This window comes from Zeugodacus cucurbitae, chromosome 2 (genome assembly GCF_028554725.1).
Source record: "Zeugodacus cucurbitae isolate PBARC_wt_2022May chromosome 2, idZeuCucr1.2, whole genome shotgun sequence".
Taxonomy (NCBI): Eukaryota; Metazoa; Arthropoda; class Insecta; order Diptera; family Tephritidae; genus Zeugodacus; species Zeugodacus cucurbitae.
Genome location: NC_071667.1, coordinates 26,134,551 through 26,155,389, shown reverse-complemented (window position 1 = coordinate 26,155,389; position 20,839 = coordinate 26,134,551). Strand labels below are relative to the sequence as shown.

Genomic DNA, 20,839 nt, shown 5'->3' with positions numbered 1-20,839 from the left:
CAAAAATTTTGCAATAAATTAAGAAAAATTCGCTATGTATTCGTTAAATTATTTTAATAAAATTTTGTTACAATACATTACAAAATATAACGACATTTCTCCTAATTTCCTTCATACCTTCAATTATTACAGTAAGCCATTTTGGTGGAGATGGTATCAGTCAGCACGTAATTTGGTAGCGTGCAATAAAATATTGTCAAATAATAATATTTATGTTGATGTTTATCAAAATGCATTTGTCGGAAGGTGTGTGTGGCGTGGTTGTTAAGGCTCGGTTATTTTTTCGATGGTTGTCAATTGAAGGGAACTTCCTCACTGACTGGTACCGAGAAAATAGATAATCGTTGCATCATTCTTTAGTTTGATATTGAAGATGAGTGGTTACAATTTAATATTCCGAAATATTTTCTTGTAAAAGGTGAGAATTAAAAAAAATAATAATTTTATTATTAAATTATTTCAAATTGTTTTAAAAGTGTGGAAAGCATTTAAAAATTGTGTTGGCTAAGAATTTTATGTGTGTATTTAACTGTAAGTATAGGAATTTTAGCTTTACGAAGAGCTTTTCGGTTACATAACATAAACGCTAACATAACCTAAAAGTGATATTGAAAATAAATATTTTCAGGCCATTTTTAAATACAAAACGTTAATTGCATTAATAAATTATTGAAAATTGCTATTAAAAACTTAATATATTTTTTTCCGAGTAATTCTTTAATTTTAGTTTATTAAACTATTTTTTAGGTAAATAAGTTACCTTCAAGGGGTGATAATTTATAATTTAGTTAAAATGTGTTTTTCAAAATATTTATATAATTTTTTCAAAGGTAATATTTTAATTCTCGTCATAATCCCTGAATTCTGCTTATCCCACTTCAACAAATTTATGTAAGTAAGATCTCAGTAGTAAATACCCTGCGATTACATCAATCATGCTACTTAATTCCCTCTTTTCAATAAAAAAAAACGCGGTATATCTAAAATGTTCTTATTGTAGAACTTACTATTCTTTTGTCGACAGCATTTTTCTCTTAAAACTGAACCACTAAATATTTTTCAGCAAATACTGTGTCGTAATTTCGTAAGAAATTATTGACTATGGAGCCTTCCACCAGCGCAGAAGCCGCAGCCGCTGCAGCCGTAGGACCAGATCCACGCCTCGAGCTGATGGGCTCGTTTGTTGTCAAATCATTGAAATTGAAACCAGAAAAATGGACACGTGTTATAACAGTGGAGGAGCACAAAGCTATTATAAAAGAATTTCTTGATCGGCCCGTACCTATGGTTCTAATTATAATACTCACACAAGCCGCACAACTGGTACCATCCACTACCTTTCCCCTCTCACAGTTAAAAAGTAAGGGAGTGTATTTCATTAAGAAACATCCCGAGCCAGTGCCACGCGAGGACTGTAGTAATTTTATCATTTACGGTGACTTGGCTACACGCACCATCGATCAGCTGTCCGCGTTGGTCGAGGAGGTGCTTGTACCATTGCTCTCCAATGATGTCAACTACAAGTCGTGGCCCACAATGGTTGCACAGGATGTGCAGAAACATGTGCACAGTTTGAAGAGCACTGTACATCAGGTGAAGGGGCAAGTAAGTGGTGAAACTATACTCGCAATGCCAGTTGGTGTCGAATTGATTGTTAAACTGGCAGCGAAATTAAATAATTCGCGTCGTATAGCTATTGATTTATATTTGAAAAGTGCTATTGAGGGTGTGGTTATTAAGTGGGCTGAACAAATACACGAAGTCATCAAAGAAAATCCATCGAATGCATTTCAAAATGGCCAGAACCCAACGCCACAAATTGGTGAGTATGAAAAAATCGTTTTGTGAAATATTATACATACTGTTCCTCCGGTAGACCGAGTTTTAAATTTTTATTTACTTACTTAAGCTATGCTCTGTTATCGATCTTTGGTAAAAAGTTCACTTCTTGAAGATTTTGATTAGAATCTGTAGAATGAAGAATACTCTCTATATCATTACCATGTCATTCAAGTCAGGTAAAATGTAAGAAACATACCAAAGAATGATATTTAACTTATCAAGATATTTAACAAGCAAGATCATCTACGATATTATAATTTTAAAGAACCTTTTGATCCACCATCGTATTCAAACATTGTTATCTCAATAAATCATTTCTTAATTCATGATTAATTACATTTTCAATAACTTTCATTAGTTTTAACTTAAATTTTCACTTTGAATTTCAAGAAATTGCTTTCTGGAATAATCGCCTGAAAAACTTATCCTTCATATTCGATCAGTTGCGTGGTGAGCGTATACGTGCTATGGCTTTGGTATTGGAATATACCGATAGTGCATATCATCCGTGCTTTCAAGGGATATTCAAAAACGTAGTAACAGGTAAAGACGATGCAGAAAGATGCATTCTTTTATAGGAAATTCATATGAGACTTATCATTTTGTTGTAGCATTGGCTGAAGCTAAAGACATCACACTCTATCTTAATCCATTGAAGCGTCCTATACAGCAATTGGAAGAAATTGATTTTGCTGAATGTAAACCGTTATTAATACCACTAATGTATGTGGTTTGCACAATGTGGGGAAATTCACGGTATTATAGTAACTCCTCAAAAATAACAGTTATTCTGAAACAATTATGTAATCTCATTATACAACAGGTAAGTAGTAAAGCAATTTCTTTTTCTTTATATTTTAAAACTCGAATTTGAGGGTAGAAAAACTTTAAATTTTTGAAACTTCAAATTATCTTAATAAGGAGATTTTACAACGAAATATTGTTAATATGAGGTATTCGTAAGGCTCAAGCGGATCGATGGATTGTCGATTCAATTGTTAACTTAGCTTTGAGCTATGTTATGATTGTCAGGTTATCATTTCTTTCCCATGCTCACTTTATCTGCTCGCTATTTTGAAAATACGTTACATTATTACTGAGTTGTATAATACGGAGATCACGCCTTTCACTATGACTTCCTAAATTATTTTCAATTCTTGATCCAGAGTTGGAAACTACAAATTCATTACGTGCATACATATAACGTATTTTATCCGACAGCAACCATCATCATGGTTTCTTCTCGTTTTAATAGACTTAAGAAATGTCATTATGAAATGATCACTTGTCTTCTTTTTCTCACTTTTTAACTGAAATACCATGCAAACTTAATATGTGATTGGCGTTGCAACCGTTTAGCCGGTTATAGCCGAATCGACGATAGTGCGCCACCTCTCTCTCTCCTTCGCAGTTCGGCGCCAGTTGGAGATCCCAAGTGTAACCAGGTCGCTCTCCACCTGGTCCCTCCAACGGAGTGGAGGCCTTCCCCTTCCTCGGCTTCCTTCGGCGGGTACTGCATCGAACACTTTCAGGGCTGGAGTGTTTTCGTCCATTCGGACAACATGACCTAGTCAGCGTAGCCGCTGTCTTTTTATTCGCTGAACTATGTCAATGTCGTCGTATAACTCGTACAGCTCATCGTTCCATCGTCTGCGGTATTCGCCGTTGCCAATGTTCTGAGGACCATAAATCTTGCGCAAAATTTTCCTCTCGAAAACTCCTAGTGTCGTCTCATCTGATGTTGACATCGTCCAAGCTTCTGCACCGTAAAGCAGGACGGGAATGATAAGCGACTTGTAGAGCTTGATTTTGGTTCGTCGAGAGAGGACTTTACTGTTCAATTGCCTACTCAGTCCAAAGTAGCACCTGTTGGCAAGAGTTATTCTGCGCTGGTTTTCGAGGCTGACATTGTTCGTGTTGTTGATGCTGGTTCCCAGGTATACGAAATTATCTACGACCTCGAAGTTATAACTGTCAACAGTGACGTGGAAGCCAAGACGCGAATGCGCCGACTGTTTGCTTGATGACAGGAGATATTTCGTCTTGTCCTCATTCACCTCCAGACCCATTCGCTTCGCCTCCTTATCCATGCGGGAAAAAGCAGAACAAACGGCGCGGTGGTTGCTTCCGATGATATCAATATCATCGGCGTACGCCAGGAGCTGTACACTCTTGTAGAAGATTGTACCTTCTCGGTTTAGCTCTGCAGCTCTTACAATTTTTTCCAGCATCTGGTTAAAGAAGTCGCACGATAGTGAGTCACCTTGTCTGAAACCTCGTTTGGTATCGAACGGCTCGGAGAGGTCCTTCTCAATCATGACGGAGCTTTTGGTGTTGCTCAACGTCAATTTACACAGCCGTATTAGTTTTGGGGGGATACCAAATTCAGACATCGCAGCGTAAAGGCAGCTCCTTTTCGTGCTGTCGAAAGCAGCTTTAAAATCGACAAAAAGGGGGTGTGTGTCGATCCTCTTTTCACGGGTCTTCTCCAAGATTTGGCGCATGGTGAATATCTGGTCAGTTGTCGATTTTCCAGGTCTAAAGCCACACTGATAAGGTCCAATCAGTTTGTTGACGGTGGGCTTTAGTCTTTCACACAGTACGCTCGATAGAACCTTGTATGCGATATTTAGGAGGCTGATCCCACGATAATTGACGCAGATTGTGGGATCTCCCTTTTTATGGATTGGGCAGAGCACACTGAGGTTCCAATCGTCAGGCATGCTTTCTTCCGACCATATTCTGCAAAGAAGCTGATGCATGCACCTTATCAGTTCTTCGCCGCCGTATTTGAATAGTTCTGCCGGTAATCTATCGGCCCCCGCTGCTTTGTTGTTCTTCAAGCGGGTAATTGCTATTCGAATTTCTTCATGGTTGGGTAATGGAACATCTGTTCCATCGTCATCGATTGGGGGATCGGGTTCGCCATCTCCCGGTGTTGTACTCTCACTGCCATTCAGCAGGTCGGAGAAGTGTTCCTTCCATAATCCCAGTATGCCCTGGACATCGGTTACCAGATTACCACCTTGGTCTCTACATGAGAATGCTCCGGTCTTGAAACCTTCGTTAAGTCGCTTCATTTTTTCATAAAATTTTCGAGCATTCCCTCTGCCTGCCAGCTCCTCAAGCTCTTCGTACTCACGCATTTCGGCCTCTTTCTTTTTTTGTCTGCAGATGAGTCTCGCTTCCCTCTTCAGCTCTCGGTATCTATCCCATCCCGCACGTGTTGTGGTCGTTTGCAACGTTGCGAGGTAGGCAGTCTGTTTTCTCTCCGCTGCGAGACGGCACTCCTCATCGTACCAGCTTGTTTTTTGTCGTTGCCGAAAACCAATTGTTTCGGCTGCAGCGGTACGCAGTAAGTTTGAGATGCCGTTCCACAGTTCCCTTATACCGAGGTGCAAGTCGAGTAGAGTATTTCGTGGCTGTCTGTTGCGATTGCAGCTTTTCGACGTCGAACCTTCCAGAACCAGATAATGGTCCGAGTCTATATTTGGTCCACGGAGCGTACGCACGTCTAAAACACAGGAGACATGTCTTCCGTCTATCACAACGTGATCGATTTGGTTCCGCGTGTTTCGATCAGGAGACAGCCAAGTAGCTTGATGTATTTTCTTATGCTGGAATCTGGTACTACAGACGACCATATTTCGGGCCCCAGCGATGTCGATCAGCCTCAGGCCGTTTTGCGATGTTTCGTCATGGAGGCTGAATTTTCCGACTGTTGTGCCAAAGACACCTTCTTTACCCACCCTGGCGTTAAAATCGCCAAGCACGACTTTTACATCGTGGCGGGAGCAGCGCTCATAGATGCGTTCTAGGCGCTCATAGAAAGCATCTTTGCTCACATCGTCCTTCTCTTCCGTTGGGGCGTGGGCGCAAATCAGCGATATGTTGAAGAACCTCGCTTTGATGCGGATTGTCGCAAGACGTTCATTTACCGGGGTGAATGCCAGGACTCTGCGACGGAGTCTCTCTCCCACCACAAATCCAACACCAAATTTGCGCTCCTTTATATGGCCGCTGTAGTAGATGTCACAAGGACCCCCCTTCTTCCGTCCTTGTCCCGTCCATCGCACTTCTTGGATGGCGGTGATGTCAGCCTTGAGTCGTATGAGGACATCAACCAGCTGGGCAGAGGCACCTTCCCAATTAAGGGTCCGGACATTCCAGGTGCATGCCCTTATATCATTATCCTTAAAACGTTTGCAGTGGTCGTCATCAATAGGGGGGTGTCTCATCCGAGGCTTTCGTAGATTTTTCATTGGTATTTCGTTTTTATGTGGTGGGTCCCAAGCCCTACGCACAACCGCATAAGCGGGCTTCGCCTTCTCACTTTAGCTCGCCTTCAAACGGATGTCTGTTGGCTACCCAGAGGATACTTGGTCTAAAACCGGAAGTCGTGAGCTGCTTGAACCATGTGGAGAAGAATCGTCTCTGGCCACTCCCTAGTGAATGACAATCAAAAACTTTCCTCACTTGCGTGAACTTGTACACATGATCCCATCCTCCAATAGTATAGTATACAAAATTATTCAAAAGCCCATCAAATTCGGATTACGGATTAGAGTTAGTGACTGAATTTAAAGTTAGAAGATAACTCTGGACGTTCAGACTAGAGATCTTAAATAATTAATTATGCCAAGAGATTGAGATATTGGTTTGATCCAATTTAACGACTAACATTTCACAATTCTCACATTTCTGAGAAAAAATACTCCTACAAAATACATTAACCATTCCGAGACGCATATACGTTCTTATTTTTTATCAGATTAAATTAATCTACATACCACAAGGAAGACGAGAAGTGCAAATTAGTTAGATAATCAAAAACACATCCCTTGAAATTAACCATAACACTTTTCATATGCACCTTCTCCTCTTTAAGGCCAAGCGTTATCTCGATCCTTCGTCGATATTTCATAGCGACATTGATGAGGCAATGCAACGGCTTACACAATCTATACAAATATTGAAATTCTTTCGAGAGCTTTTCGATCACTACAAGGAAAATTTGGCGGACTTCTTTCCCACGCCTGAAGAGAGACCACCGATTTTCTGGACTTTTCATCCAAATTCCGTCTTCAATCGCTTTAATGCATTTTTGGAGCGTTTAAACACAATACAATGGTATGTTTTAGCATATCTTCTTTAACATATTTTGTTATAAACTATGCTTTTTTTGCATTAGGTTCTTCTTTACTGTGATTGAATTCTTGAAATTAGAGAAAGTTGAAATCGGTGGTCTTCGCGGTCGCCAATTGAGCACACGCATCACTGCGGTATATGTGGAGTTCAATCAATATTTCACGGCATTCGCCTCCAAGTCTTATGACGTGCTCGATCCCGACGATCATGAATTCGATGAGGATTTCGAGAATTTTCAAACACACATACTAGAATTGGACATGAAACTAGCCGCTATATTGTGTCAAGCATTTGATGATTGCCACAATTTGGAGAGTATGTTCAAGGTACGAGGTGTTTAACGAAAATTTTAAGTTTTTGTTAGATTCTGTATTTTCCACTTTTAGCTCATACATATTGTGGGCAGCGTAATTGATCGTCCTAAAATTAAGGAGCAATTTACACAGCGTTACACAGAGATCGTACAAATGCTCGAAGTGGAAATGACCATGTGTGAGGATATATTTTATAAGCAAATTGATCTGCAACAAGTGAACAAGAATTTGTATCCCGATTATAACTGTCCACCGGTAGCCGCCTTCATACGCTGGTGTAATCAACTGGAAGCACGCATCAGCAGTCCAGTCCAAAATTTTCAGAAGCTACAACATGAGTGAGCTTAGTTTACGAACACACTTAACCACATATGATTTTATCATCTTTTCATTTCTGTTTTCCTCAATTAACTATTCCACGCCACTCAACTCAGCATAACAAAGTCTGAAATCGCCATGGATATATTTACACGTTACGAGCGTTTGATGCGTCGTCTGGGCATACATAAAACCTGCGCCTTCGATGAATGGAGTGAAAAATTATCCGAACAAATCGAAACGAATCTGAAAGTTTCACTAATTGCACGCGATCCTAATAGTAATTCATTGATATTGAATTTCAGTCCGGAACTCTTCAGCATTCTGCGCGAGGTGCACTATTTGAAGCAAATGGCTGTGGAGGGTATACCGGAGATCGCTTTGAATTTCGCTGATAAAAACGAAACTTTCCGCACCTACACTTTGAATCTCGAAAAGACCATTGACTGGTATAACTCTATACAGGAGAATAGTTCACCGGTTGAACTGAAATTGATCGAATCGGAGATTAAACAAATCGATGATTTGGTGGTGATTGGTGTAAATGAGTTAGTGTGGAATTCCGAAGGTAAGTATTGGAAAGAAAATGTAGAGGATGATAGACGCTATTTTTAAGAATTCTTTGGGTGTGTTGGTACTCCAACATTTTATTTCGACTAAATGTCTTCTCTTTTATAAGTCAGCATACAATTTTTAACATTTATTTATCTTATATTTAATTGTAAATGTTTTGGATTTTCTGCAGACATCACCACATATCTAGACAAACTACGTACTCCAGTCGCGGCTTTACAAAATCGTATGCATCACACCCAAAGTAATCTGCAACAAATTGGCCAACTTATGTCGGTTTGGGCAAAGCAACCACTTTTCGAACGCAAAGATTCCAAAAAAGATACCGTGCTTTCTATTGAAGAACGTCCGGATCGTACTGCAAAACGTTATGCAGAGATTCAAGCCGCCTCCTTAGAAATCCACAACTTACTAAAGGACAATGTAATTCAATTTAACATGGAGAGTAGACAAGAAGATGAAATTTGGTTGAATTATGTGGACTTTGTGGACAATATTGTCTATGAGAATATATTGAAGACCGTGGGTGTAAGTGTTGGCTATTTGGCGGAGAACATGGATCCTGATAATAATTGCGCTCCACTTTTCGAATCACGCTTAGAGTTGGTAGAACCGAATTTGGTGTTTGTGCCCTCGCTTGATCCCGAAGACACGATGGGTTTTAATAATATGCTAATCGAGCTAATGCGTGACATAATGAAGATGGCCACATTAATCAAACGTGTAAAGAAGAATGAGAAACGCAATTATGGTGATATGGTTAAGGAAAACCAAGATATTATTGATATGCGTCGTGAGATTTTGAACGGTGTCGACCGTGTTATGGAAGAAGCATCGCTATTTTGTCGTCAATTCGAACGTTATTCCTATCTGTGGCTGGATGATCGTCATGAATGCATGGAATATTTCCTTGAATATGGACGTATTTTGGATGTGGACGAAATCGAGCTGGTGTTGATGAAAGAACCAAGCGCTCCACAACCATGTGCACCCACAATCGAGGCGTTCCGTGAACAAATCGATAACTATGAATCGTTATTTAATGAAATCGAAGATATTGCACCTTTTCAAATTTTCAATTCATGGTTTCAAGTAGATGTGCGACCATTCAGACAGGCACTACTCAATACAGTTTGCAAATGGGGAAATATGTTTAAGGAACATCTCGTAAACACCGTTACTAACAATCTCATGGACTTGAGTAGTTTTATACGCAAGGCCGATGAAGGTCTCCTGCAGACTGTCAAGGAGGGTGACTATGATGGTCTTGTCAACATTATGGCCTATCTGATGCAGGTGAAGGAACGCGCTGTCAAAACCGATAATATGTTCGAACCTATGCAAGAGACCATACAACTGTTGAAATACTTCGACATGGATATACCGGAAGAGGTGAATGTGTTGCTACAAGAGTTACCCGAGCAGTGGGTGAACACGAAGAAAATTGCAACGACTGTGAAACAACAAGTGTCACCTTTGCAGGCCACAGAGGTGGTACGCATACGCAATAAGGTGACCGAGTTTGAGACACATACACAACTATTTCGGGAGATTTTTAAACATTACAAATTCTTCCGGTTTGATTGTCACAAGCCCTACCTACTGATTGATCATATAAATGATGACATATACCGACTGGAATGTGAAATGCGTGAAATACAACAGTCGGGAAGTTTGTTTGAGGTTAATATACCGGAATTCAAAGCATTGAAGCAATGTCGCAAGGAGTTACGTATGTTGAAGGTAACCATTTTCGTTTTTAAAAAATGTTTGGATAAAAGTATTTTTGAAAAGAAAGTGCAATATTTTGTGAAAGCCTTTTTTGCATTTTGGATACATTTGGATGGACACACAAATTTTTTCATTCAAAAAAGAATTACCCAACTCTTTATAGTGTCTTAGTATGGGAAATACATTATTTAGAGGCTATATAACTCTATGTTGTAATGTAAGCATGATCCCGGTTCTCATTGCGGTGGCGTAGGATTTCATATTAACAATTATTCAAAAGATCAAGCTTCTACTGAAGAGAAAACAATAATGTTTAATATATTTTATGCTTAATAAATAAATATTTGAATAATGAATGCGCCTCTAGGCTAAATAACGTTGTAGGTAAGGTAATTCAGCAATTTAGAACCTACATATACTTTGAGTACTGAAGTTTGATTGAGATTAAATACAGAATTTGAGTTATTGTTTCTTTCTTTTCCTATATTTTATTATGTGCCTAAATTGTTTTGAACACATTTCGACGGCCCAAAGATGTCTAAGTGGATCTTTAATAGATCTTGCATTAGATCAGACATACATATATTATTTATGTATATACAACATACATTATAAAAAGGGAAATGAGATGATTATTACCATGAATTTACCATTTAGCTCAAGAGTTAGTATATAATTTGAATGTTTACTATTTACCATAAAAACAACTACGAAGGAATGGCGTAGGTGTTATAAATCATAAAATGCATTATTTTTTAAATTGATTTTACTACTATACTATAATTTTTCCAAAAACAATATATATTTTAGTAAAACCACTCTCTCTTTCATACAAATGTTATAATATTCTTTCTATAAACTATTTTATTCAAATATATCCTTAAAAAGCATATTTTGTACTTTAATGCATTATATTTATAAGTAACTGATTAATTTTTCATATAATGATATTGCATGTATTATCAGGTAATTCCTATCTTTATTTTTTCCTATTTTTACTCAAACTATATGAGAGCATTTTTGTGTAACTCTCATATAAGAAGGTTTCTTAAAAATGTATTATACTAAATAACTATTTACGTGATCTCCAACCAGCAATTGTGGGACTATGTATACATCGTTCAGACCTGCATCGAAGACTGGAAAACGACGCCATGGCGTAAAGTGGATGTCGAGAATATGGATATTGAGTGCAAAAAGTTCGCCAAAGATATACGTTTATTGGACAAAGAAATGCGCTCATGGGACACATTCATAAATTTGGAATCAACCGTTAAGAATATGCTGACTTCGTTGCGCGCTGTTGGGGAATTGCAGAATCCAGCCATACGTGAACGTCATTGGAATCAACTTATGAACTCCACCAAGGTTATTTTACTTAACAAAGTGAACCGTACTTTGAATATACATGTTCATATATACAAATCTCTAACACTGTAAATATGTACGATTTTCTACCAATTTTTTTAATAATCTCTATTTCTCAAGCACGTGCGTTACTCTCAATAAAAGATTTATAAATCTGTATATATAGATAGGTATAATCTCGAGAGAGGCGCACGAACTGTACAGTCACTATTTTGATGTATTATATTTTTAAATTCTTTGTAAATATCATATGTAACACACTAATTTTCTAGCGTGAGAGCATTTTTAAGTTTGTGCAATTCTAGAGAGAAATATTTTTGAAGTTATAGTAATTTCCTAGTATGATTTATATCACCAATAATTTTTGTAAAATTTTTATAGATTTAATTAAATCTCAATTTGAAAGGAATTGAATTTATTCTCAAAGTTAATGCTAAATTTATTTTTTGGACCCTTCTGATTTTTCTTAAATTAAAACATCGGTTCTAATTTCTATCAGGAAATGTATAAGGGTTTTTAGGGTGAGTCTTATATAAGTTCCAAAGTTTGCTTAAAGATATCAAAACAGTTAATTTATTAATTATTCTGGGGTGATTCTCTATAGCACAAGTGATTCTCTATGAGCCACATACATGAATTTTGTTTGATTTCATAACCAATTTGGATATTCTCATTTCGATTAGGGTATAGAAGGCTATGTATAGGAGGATGCTATTAAGTGTATCTAAGGTTCGCCAATTTTCATCTAAAAATGTTTAAAATCGTACAATAACTGTCCAAAACCGCATGAACCGATTAGAAGAACTCAATTACTATATACAGAAATATATACGTTATCATAGATATTCAACCATCTTAAAAATGCTCCTCCGTTTACTTCTTATGTATATACAGTTATAAGTTTAGATTGATACGTTGTGCATTTCTTTTTGTAAATAATATCTCTTTGCAGAGTCTAGCCGCTTTACCGAAGGACATAACGGTAAGTTCTGTGTAAATAACGCCCGTCCGCGTATATGTTTGTGTTGTCCCAGATATTTTCACCTGCATGGTATGCAAATAAGTTAAGCAATTTAATTTACGGACAATAAGATTTAAATAGTAGCATTCCCACAATACTTTTATATATTTGAAACTAGTAGCACAGTGTAATTCTCTATATATGTGAGAAATGTTTTTATATAAAGATTAAAATCTTTATCGGTATGATGGCTCTTTCAGGTGAAATTCATAATGGATCATGAAACGACGCTTGCCGAGTTGTTGGGTCTTAATTTGCATGAATGCGAGGAGGAGGTGAAGAATATCGTCGATAAAGCAGTGAAAGAGATGTCAATGGAGAAAGTACTACGGGACTTACATACCACTTGGTCTGCGATGGAATTCGATCATGAACTCCATCCACGCACCGGCTGTAATCTCCTCAAGGCATCGGAGGAACTCATAGAGACTCTCGAAGATAATCAGGTCTGTTTACAAAATCTGATAACATCGAAGTACATTGCGCACTTCCTTGAGGAGGTGTCAACTTGGCAGAACAAACTGATGGTAGCCGATCAGGTGATTACCGTCTGGTTTGAGGTGCAACGCACTTGGACCCATCTAGAAAGTATCTTCATGAGTTCCGAAGACATACGTAAACAATTGCCAGTCGACTCGGATCGTTTCGATCGCATCGACGCTGAATTTCGCATATTAATGGAAGAAATGTCCGTATCATCCAATGTGGTGGCGTCGACAAATCGACCCGGTTTGATCGAACGTTTGGAGCATCTGCAGAAGGAGCTTACATTGTGTGAGAAGGCACTGGCAGAGTATTTGGAAACGAAACGTTTAGCTTTTCCTCGTTTCTACTTTGTATCATCGGCCGATCTGCTTGATGTGCTGAGCAATGGCATTCAGCCAGACATGGTCACCAAACATTTGACTAAGCTTTTTGATTCGATAGCACGTTTGAAATTTAATCGAGATGAATCGAATGAAATCGACACAGCTTCGGGTATGTATGCCAAGGATGGTGAATATGTAGAATTCAATGAATTGGCGAGTATACGCGGCCCGGTGGAGGTGTGGCTGAATCGCGTCCAAGCGGCCATGCGTGCCTCGTTACGTCATTATGTTTCCGAAGCTGTAGTCGCCTATGAGGAAAAGCAACGTGAACAATGGTTATTCGACTATCCTGCACAGGTGTCACTTTGTGGATCACAAATTTGGTGGTCCACTGAGGTGAACATTGCCTTCGGTCGTTTGGAGGAAGGTTACGATAATGCCATCAAGGACTATTATAAAAAACAGATCTCTCAGTTGAGCTTGCTCATCACACTACTGCTGGGCGAGCTGACCAAAGGAGATCGCCAAAAGATCATGACCATATGCACAATTGATGTACATTCGCGCGATGTTGTCGCTAAAATGATCCAAGCCAAACTGGATTCGGGTTCGGCATTCATGTGGCAATCACAATTACGCCATCGCTACGATGAAGATGAAAAAGATTGTTTTGCCAATATCTGCGATGCACAGTTTCAGTATTCGCACGAATATTTGGGTAATACACCACGTCTTGTCATTACACCGCTTACCGATCGCTGTTACATCACACTGACACAGTCGTTGCACTTGATTATGGGCGGTGGTCCAGCTGGTCCGGCGGGTACAGGTAAAACTGAAACCACTAAAGATTTGGGCCGCGCACTGGGTATTATGGTATACGTCTTCAATTGCTCGGAGCAAATGGACTATCAGTCATGTGGTAATATCTACAAAGGATTGGCGCAAACTGGTGCATGGGGCTGTTTCGACGAGTTCAACCGCATCACAGTGGAAGTACTTTCAGTGGTAGCTGTGCAGGTGAAGTCTGTGCAAGATGCCATACGCGACAAGAAGAAAAAGTTCAATTTCATGGGAGAAATCATTAGTTGTGTGCCCACAGTGGGGATATTCATAACCATGAATCCCGGTTATGCCGGCCGTACGGAATTGCCCGAGAATTTGAAAGCACTCTTTCGGCCCTGCGCTATGGTTGTACCAGATTTCGAGCTGATTTGTGAAATTATGTTGGTAGCTGAGGGTTTCCAAGATGCGCGAGTATTGGCTAGAAAATTTATTACACTCTACACGCTTTGTAAGGAGTTGCTCTCCAAACAAGATCACTACGATTGGGGACTAAGAGCAATTAAGTCTGTGCTGGTAGTCGCTGGTTCACTCAAGGTAAAAAATGTGTAGTTGTGGACACTATGGACATCTTAATTCATGGTATATTTTGCTCATTTCAGCGTGGCGACCCTGGCCGTCCCGAAGAAGAGGTACTCATGCGCGCCTTACGTGACTTCAACATACCGAAGATCGTCACTGATGATATGCCAGTTTTTATGGGTCTCATTAGCGATTTGTTTCCCGCTTTGGATGTGCCCAGAAAACGTGATCAAGATTTCGAGCGTACAGTGAAACAGGCCGCTTCTGATCTACTACTACAACCCGAAGATAACTTTATATTGAAAGTTGTACAACTCGAAGAATTACTAGAAGTGCGACATTCCGTTTTCATTGTGGGCAATGCTGGTACCGGCAAGACACAAGTGTGGAAAACACTACTGCGCACTTATCAGAATATCAAAAGAAAACCGATTTTTAACGATCTAAATCCAAAAGCCGTTACCAATGATGAACTTTTCGGTATCATCAATCCGGCAACACGTGAGTGGAAGGATGGCTTGTTTTCGGTGATAATGCGAGATCAAGCAAACATAACGGGTGATCAGCCCAAATGGATTGTGCTCGATGGCGATATCGATCCAATGTGGATTGAGAGCTTAAATACTGTTATGGACGATAACAAAGTGTTGACTTTGGCCAGTAACGAGCGCATTGCGCTGACACCTTCGATGCGCTTGCTTTTTGAGATTTCCAATTTGAGAACAGCCACTCCGGCAACAGTTTCTAGAGCAGGCATACTCTACATAAATCCACAAGATTTGGGTTGGAATCCGTAAGTAAATGCAGTTGATTTCTACTGCATTGTTACTAAAATGTTGTTTTTATATTTCTAAAGATATGTCAGCAGTTGGGTGGAAACACGTAAAATACCCTCCGAAAAGTCCAATTTGGTAATGCTTTTCGATAAATATATACCGGCCTCACTAGAGACTATACGCACACGCTTTAAAAAAATTACACCCATTGCCGAGATGGCACACATACAGATGTTATGTCATCTGTTGGAATGCTTCTTGACGCCTACGAACACACCAGCCGATTGTCCAAAAGAATGGCATGAACTGTATTTCGTTTTTGCTTGTGTTTGGGCATTCGGATCGGCTATGTTCCAGGATCAAGCGATCGACTATCGAGTCGAATTCAGCAAATGGTGGGTAAATGAGTTCAAAACCGTAAAATTCCCACAGGGTAAGTATAACTTATTATCAATTGGAATAGTTGTCAACAAAATCAAAAAAAAAAATTGTTTCCATTTATCTTCCATAGGCGGCACAGTGTTCGACTATTTTCTCGATACAGAAACTAAAACTTTTCTCTCGTGGACAGAAAAAATTCCAAAATTTGAATTGGAATCCGATTTACCGTTACAAGCAGTGCTGGTGCACACCTCCGAATCGATACGTGTACGCTTCTTCCTCGAGCTACTCATGAATATGAGACATCCTGTTATGTTGGTAGGCACCGCCGGTTGTGGCAAAACGGTATTGGTAAATGAAAAGCTCCAGGCACTCAATGAGAATTATGCGGTCACTACGATTCCATTCAACTACTACACCACATCGGAAATGCTGCAAAAAATACTGGAGAAGCCGTTGGAGAAGAAAGCGGGGCGTAACTATGGTCCACCAGGTAATAAAACACTCATCTACTACATTGACGATATGAATATGCCGGCGGTTGACTGTTATGGCACCGTACAACCGCACACCATTATTCGTCAACATCTGGACTACGGACATTGGTATGATCGTAATAAGCTTTCGTTAAAGGATATACACAATTGCCAGTATGTAGCTTGTATGAATCCGACAGCTGGCAGTTTTACTATAAATCCACGCCTCCAGCGGCATTTCTGTGTGTTGGCCGTGAGCTTTCCCAGTGGTGAATCCATCAGTTCGATCTTTTCAACGATCTTGTCACAGCATTTCACAAATGCTGAACAGAAGTTTAATCCGATAGTGACGCGCATGACATCTAACATTGTTGCCGCAACACTGACTCTTCATAACAAGGCTATGCAGGTTTTCCTGCCGACAGCAATAAAATCACATTACATATTCAATTTGAGGGACATCAGCAACGTCTTTCAGGTGAGTGTTGGAATAAATCAATATAATATTTGTTTATTTTACTATAAATCAACTCTTTCAAAAGTTGCAAAAGGTATAGTCAACAAACGTGTTTGGATAGGGTTAGGCCACATGAAAAAGAAAAGTGATGTTAAACGAGTGGGTTTGAGAGGAATGCAAATCACTCGTTAGTGTCATGGCGAAACAGAGTCTGGTAATTATCAAAATATAGCAACTGAACTGAATTAGGCTACGCCTTCACTCTGCGAGGCGAATGAATTTACAACTACAAGAGCTTGACAGACCTATGAGTTCAACCAGGGGCGAAATTAGTTCTGAACTGAAAAGTCACCAATAAGGTTTCTATTATTTTTTTTACACTTTACTGTTAATCATAATACAGGAACAATAAAAACTCATTTATTATGACTTTCAGTTTTCGTTCCTTGTGAAATAAATTTAAATTAAAAAAAATTATGATATTTGCAAAAAAAATACTTGAGTGTCTTAACTAAAATGTCTATGTTTTTAATAAAAACAACCAGAAAAAACTGGTCTGAATTAGATACACAACTTTACTTATTAATTGAACAATCGTTTAAACTAATTTTTGAATCAGTTAAAACAATAGCCGCAGAATTAGATTTAGAAATTAAAATTCCGCGCTTGGCGAAACGGCAAACTAATCGCGACAATTATGAAGGCGAACCGGAAGAATATTACCGCAGATCAATTTATATGCCGTTTTTAGATAATTTTTTGGTCCAAATCAATGAACGATTTTTAAAACATCGAGAACTGCTTTGCAAAATTGAAAACATTTTGCCAAATAAATGCATAAATCTTGACGTTATTGAGATGCAGGAGACTGTTCGTGTTTTAGAAAAGCAATGGTCCGCTGATGTAGAAGATCCTGATGATTTCGTTGCTGAATTTAGAATGTGGAAAAGGTTAAAAAATCTTTTCTTCAGATTATATTTTCTAACTAAAATTTTGAATATATTTTCAGGAACTAGTTAAATCAAACAAAGAGATCTAAAACTTTTTTAGACGCGTTGAATTGTTGCGATGCAAAAATTTTCAAAACAGTGCATCGTTTTTTAAAGATTGGAGCAACATTCCCTATATCTGTCGCTTCAAGTGAACGTTCGTTTTCCTCACTTCGCAGGCTTAAAACATATTTAAGAAATAAAACTGGAGAAGCACGCCTGAACGGAATGGCTCTCTTGAATATCCATTGAGATATAGACGTGACGGAGGAAGAGATTTTAAATGTTATTACCCAAAATAAAAGAAAATTAGACTTCAATTTGTGAATAAAATAATGAAACATTGTCTTTTTACCTAAAAAAAATCTCAAGTATCCATAGAGATATAGTCGTGACGGAGGAAGAGATTTTAAATGTTATGACCCAAAATAAAAGAAAATTAGATTTCAATTTGTGAATAAAATAATGAAACATTGTCTTTTTACCTAATTTCTTTATATTTTATCGACCGAGGGAAAACATGGTTATAGATCGGGTACTGGGTAAAAATTTATCGAACTCCAGTTTAAGTTTAACCAAGAAGTCAATGAGTTGACTTTGAAGGTGCAGTATGTGATTGGAATGAGTAATAAGCTCACCAGCAATACATGTATCTCTCCCTTTCAGGGTTTACTTTTCAGCACAGCCGATTGTTTGACCTGTTCATCCGATCTTATACGTCTTTGGCAGCACGAGACCCAACGTGTCTATGGCGATAAATTAATCGACGATAAAGACATTGACAGTTTTACGAAGATGCAACACGACATAGTGAAAAAGTCTTTTGAGGAAATTGACGAATCAGTGATATTCGACAAACCGAATATATATTGTCATTTCGCTGGAGGAATTGGTGAACCCAAGTACATGCCCGTTATGGGTTGGACTGAGCTTCACAAACTCCTTCAGGAAGCAATGGCATCGTATAATGATCTTGTGGCGGCAATGAATTTAGTGCTCTTCGAGGATGCCATGATGCATGTGTGCAGGTAACGAGGCAGTTTCAGTGATTTGGATGTAATCAGTTACATTTAAATCTTCCAAAACTTTCCAGAATAAACCGCATCTTAGAGTCGCCACGAGGCAGTGCACTGTTAGTTGGCGTTGGTGGCAGCGGTAAACAGTCATTATCTCGACTCGCTGCTTTTATTTCCAGCTTGGAAGTGGTGCAAATACAATTGAAAAAGGGTTATGGCATAAATGACTTGAAGGTTGGGCGGACATAATTATATACTCTATTCTCATATGTTTCATATTCTCTTTTGCTTTAGAGCGAATTCTCTGGCTTATATCTGAAAGCTGGTTTGAAGAATGTTGGCACTATGTTTCTAATGACCGATGCACAAATACCCAGCGAGGATTTTCTCGTGCTTATCAATGACATGCTCTCTACGGGCGAGATACCCGATCTCTTTCCCGATGATGAAATTGAAAATATAATAGCTGGGGTACGCAATGAAGTGAAAGGCGCTGGAATGGTGGACTCTCGTGAGAACTGTTGGAAATTCTTCATAGATCGCGTGCGTAAACAGTTGAAGATTGTACTTTGCTTTTCGCCAGTCGGCTCCACTTTGCGTGTGCGTTCGCGTAAATTCCCCGCTATTATAAATGCCACATCCATCAATTGGTTCCATGAATGGCCACAAGAAGCACTTATTTCGGTGGCAATGAACTTTCTGTCGTTGAACAAAGTACTACCTGAAACACATCGCGATTCGGTTGCTAAATTTATGGCCTATGTACACACCTCGGTTAATTCTATGTCCAAGGTGTATCTACAAACCGAGCGACGTTATAACTACACCACACCAAAAAGTTATCTTGAACAGATCAGTTTGTACCTGAAGTTATTGAACCACAAACACGACGATTTACAAGGCAAGATTGTGCGCTTAGAGAATGGTCTGGAAAAGTTACGTTCCACAGCTGTGCAAGTGGCCGATTTGAAAGTGAAATTGGCAGTACAAGAGGTAGAATTAAAAGAGAAGAATGAGGCCGCTGATGCCCTAATCGAAATCGTCGGCGTCGAAACAGAGAAGGTGCAAACAGAGAAGGCAGTGGCTGACGAGGAAGAGATGAAAGTTGCGCTCATCGCCGATGAAGTGAGTAAGAAGCAAAAAGACTGTGAAGAAGATTTGCTGAAAGCGGAGCCCGCATTAACGGCTGCACAAGAGGCGCTCAACACTTTAAACAAAGCAAACTTAACTGAACTGAAATCGTTTGGTTCTCCACCGGGCGCAGTAACTAATGTCACCGCCGCTGTCATGGTACTGCTAGCACCAGGTGGCAAACTACCCAAGGATCGTTCATGGAAAGCAGCAAAAATTTCAATGGCCAAAGTCGATGCATTCTTGGACGCGCTCATCAATTACGATAAAGAGAATATACATCCGGAAATTATAAAAGCTATACAACCATATCTAAAAGATCCAGAGTTTGAGCCCGAATTCGTGCGCTCCAAGTCCGGCGCAGCTGCGGGACTTTGCGCCTGGGTAATCAATATAATCAAATTCTACGAGGTATACTGCGATGTGGAGCCGAAACGTAAGGCTTTAGCGGCAGCAAATGCAGAGCTAGCTGCAGCACAGGAAAAACTCTCGGGCATCAAAAGAAAAGTCGCGGTGAGTAGTTGTCTGTCGACGCTTCATTACTTTTATGCAAAAACTTTAATTACGTTTCACATGGTAGAACCTTGAGGAGCAATTGGCAAAGCTGACAGCGGACTTTGAACAAGCAACTGCTGATAAACTACGTTGCCAACAAGAGGCCGACGCCACACAAGCCACAATCGCACTAGCAAACCGACTAGTCAATGGTCTAGCTAGTGAGAATGTACGTTGGGCCGAAGCGGTAAATAGGTGAGCTCGGGTACTTTCAAAGCACTTAACGGTACTCAATTAATAAGCATATTTCTCTTCAAAAACAAAGTTTCGTGAAACAAGGCATTACTTTACCCGGCGATATTCTACTCATAACCGCCTTCATCTCATATGTGGGCTGTTTTACGAAACAGTTTCGCATCGATCTAATGCAAAAGATGTGGACACCGTTCTTGAAAAGCATTGACCCACCTATACCAACTACTGAGAGTTTAGATCCCTTATCATTACTAACAGATGATACAACAATTGCGATATGGACCAATGAGGGCTTGCCAAGCGATCGTATGTCTACTGAGAATGCCACCATACTTTCGAATTCAGATCGTTGGCCTTTGATGATCGATCCACAG

General features: G+C 39.3%; 1 protein-coding gene across 1 annotated transcript in view; it reads left to right on the top strand.

Annotated features, from left to right (window-relative positions):
- The first annotated feature begins 1,070 nt into the window (after window positions 1-1,070).
- Window positions 1,071-20,839, top strand: part of LOC105213112 (dynein beta chain, ciliary) — a 30,138-nt gene continuing 10,369 nt past the window's right edge. Inside the window, exons 1-18 of the mRNA XM_011185683.3 lie at window positions 1,071-1,822; window positions 2,233-2,385; window positions 2,454-2,665; window positions 6,731-6,972; window positions 7,034-7,316; window positions 7,377-7,642; window positions 7,739-8,190; window positions 8,368-9,938; window positions 11,022-11,294; window positions 12,516-14,504; window positions 14,570-15,282; window positions 15,346-15,698; window positions 15,777-16,600; window positions 18,235-18,596; window positions 18,662-18,818; window positions 18,879-20,228; window positions 20,296-20,465; window positions 20,536-20,839. Coding sequence (XP_011183985.2) covers window positions 1,102-1,822; window positions 2,233-2,385; window positions 2,454-2,665; window positions 6,731-6,972; window positions 7,034-7,316; window positions 7,377-7,642; window positions 7,739-8,190; window positions 8,368-9,938; window positions 11,022-11,294; window positions 12,516-14,504; window positions 14,570-15,282; window positions 15,346-15,698; window positions 15,777-16,600; window positions 18,235-18,596; window positions 18,662-18,818; window positions 18,879-20,228; window positions 20,296-20,465; window positions 20,536-20,839 — 10,395 coding nt within the window. The 5' untranslated portion in view covers window positions 1,071-1,101. The remainder of the gene's footprint in view (window positions 1,823-2,232; window positions 2,386-2,453; window positions 2,666-6,730; window positions 6,973-7,033; window positions 7,317-7,376; window positions 7,643-7,738; window positions 8,191-8,367; window positions 9,939-11,021; window positions 11,295-12,515; window positions 14,505-14,569; window positions 15,283-15,345; window positions 15,699-15,776; window positions 16,601-18,234; window positions 18,597-18,661; window positions 18,819-18,878; window positions 20,229-20,295; window positions 20,466-20,535) is intronic.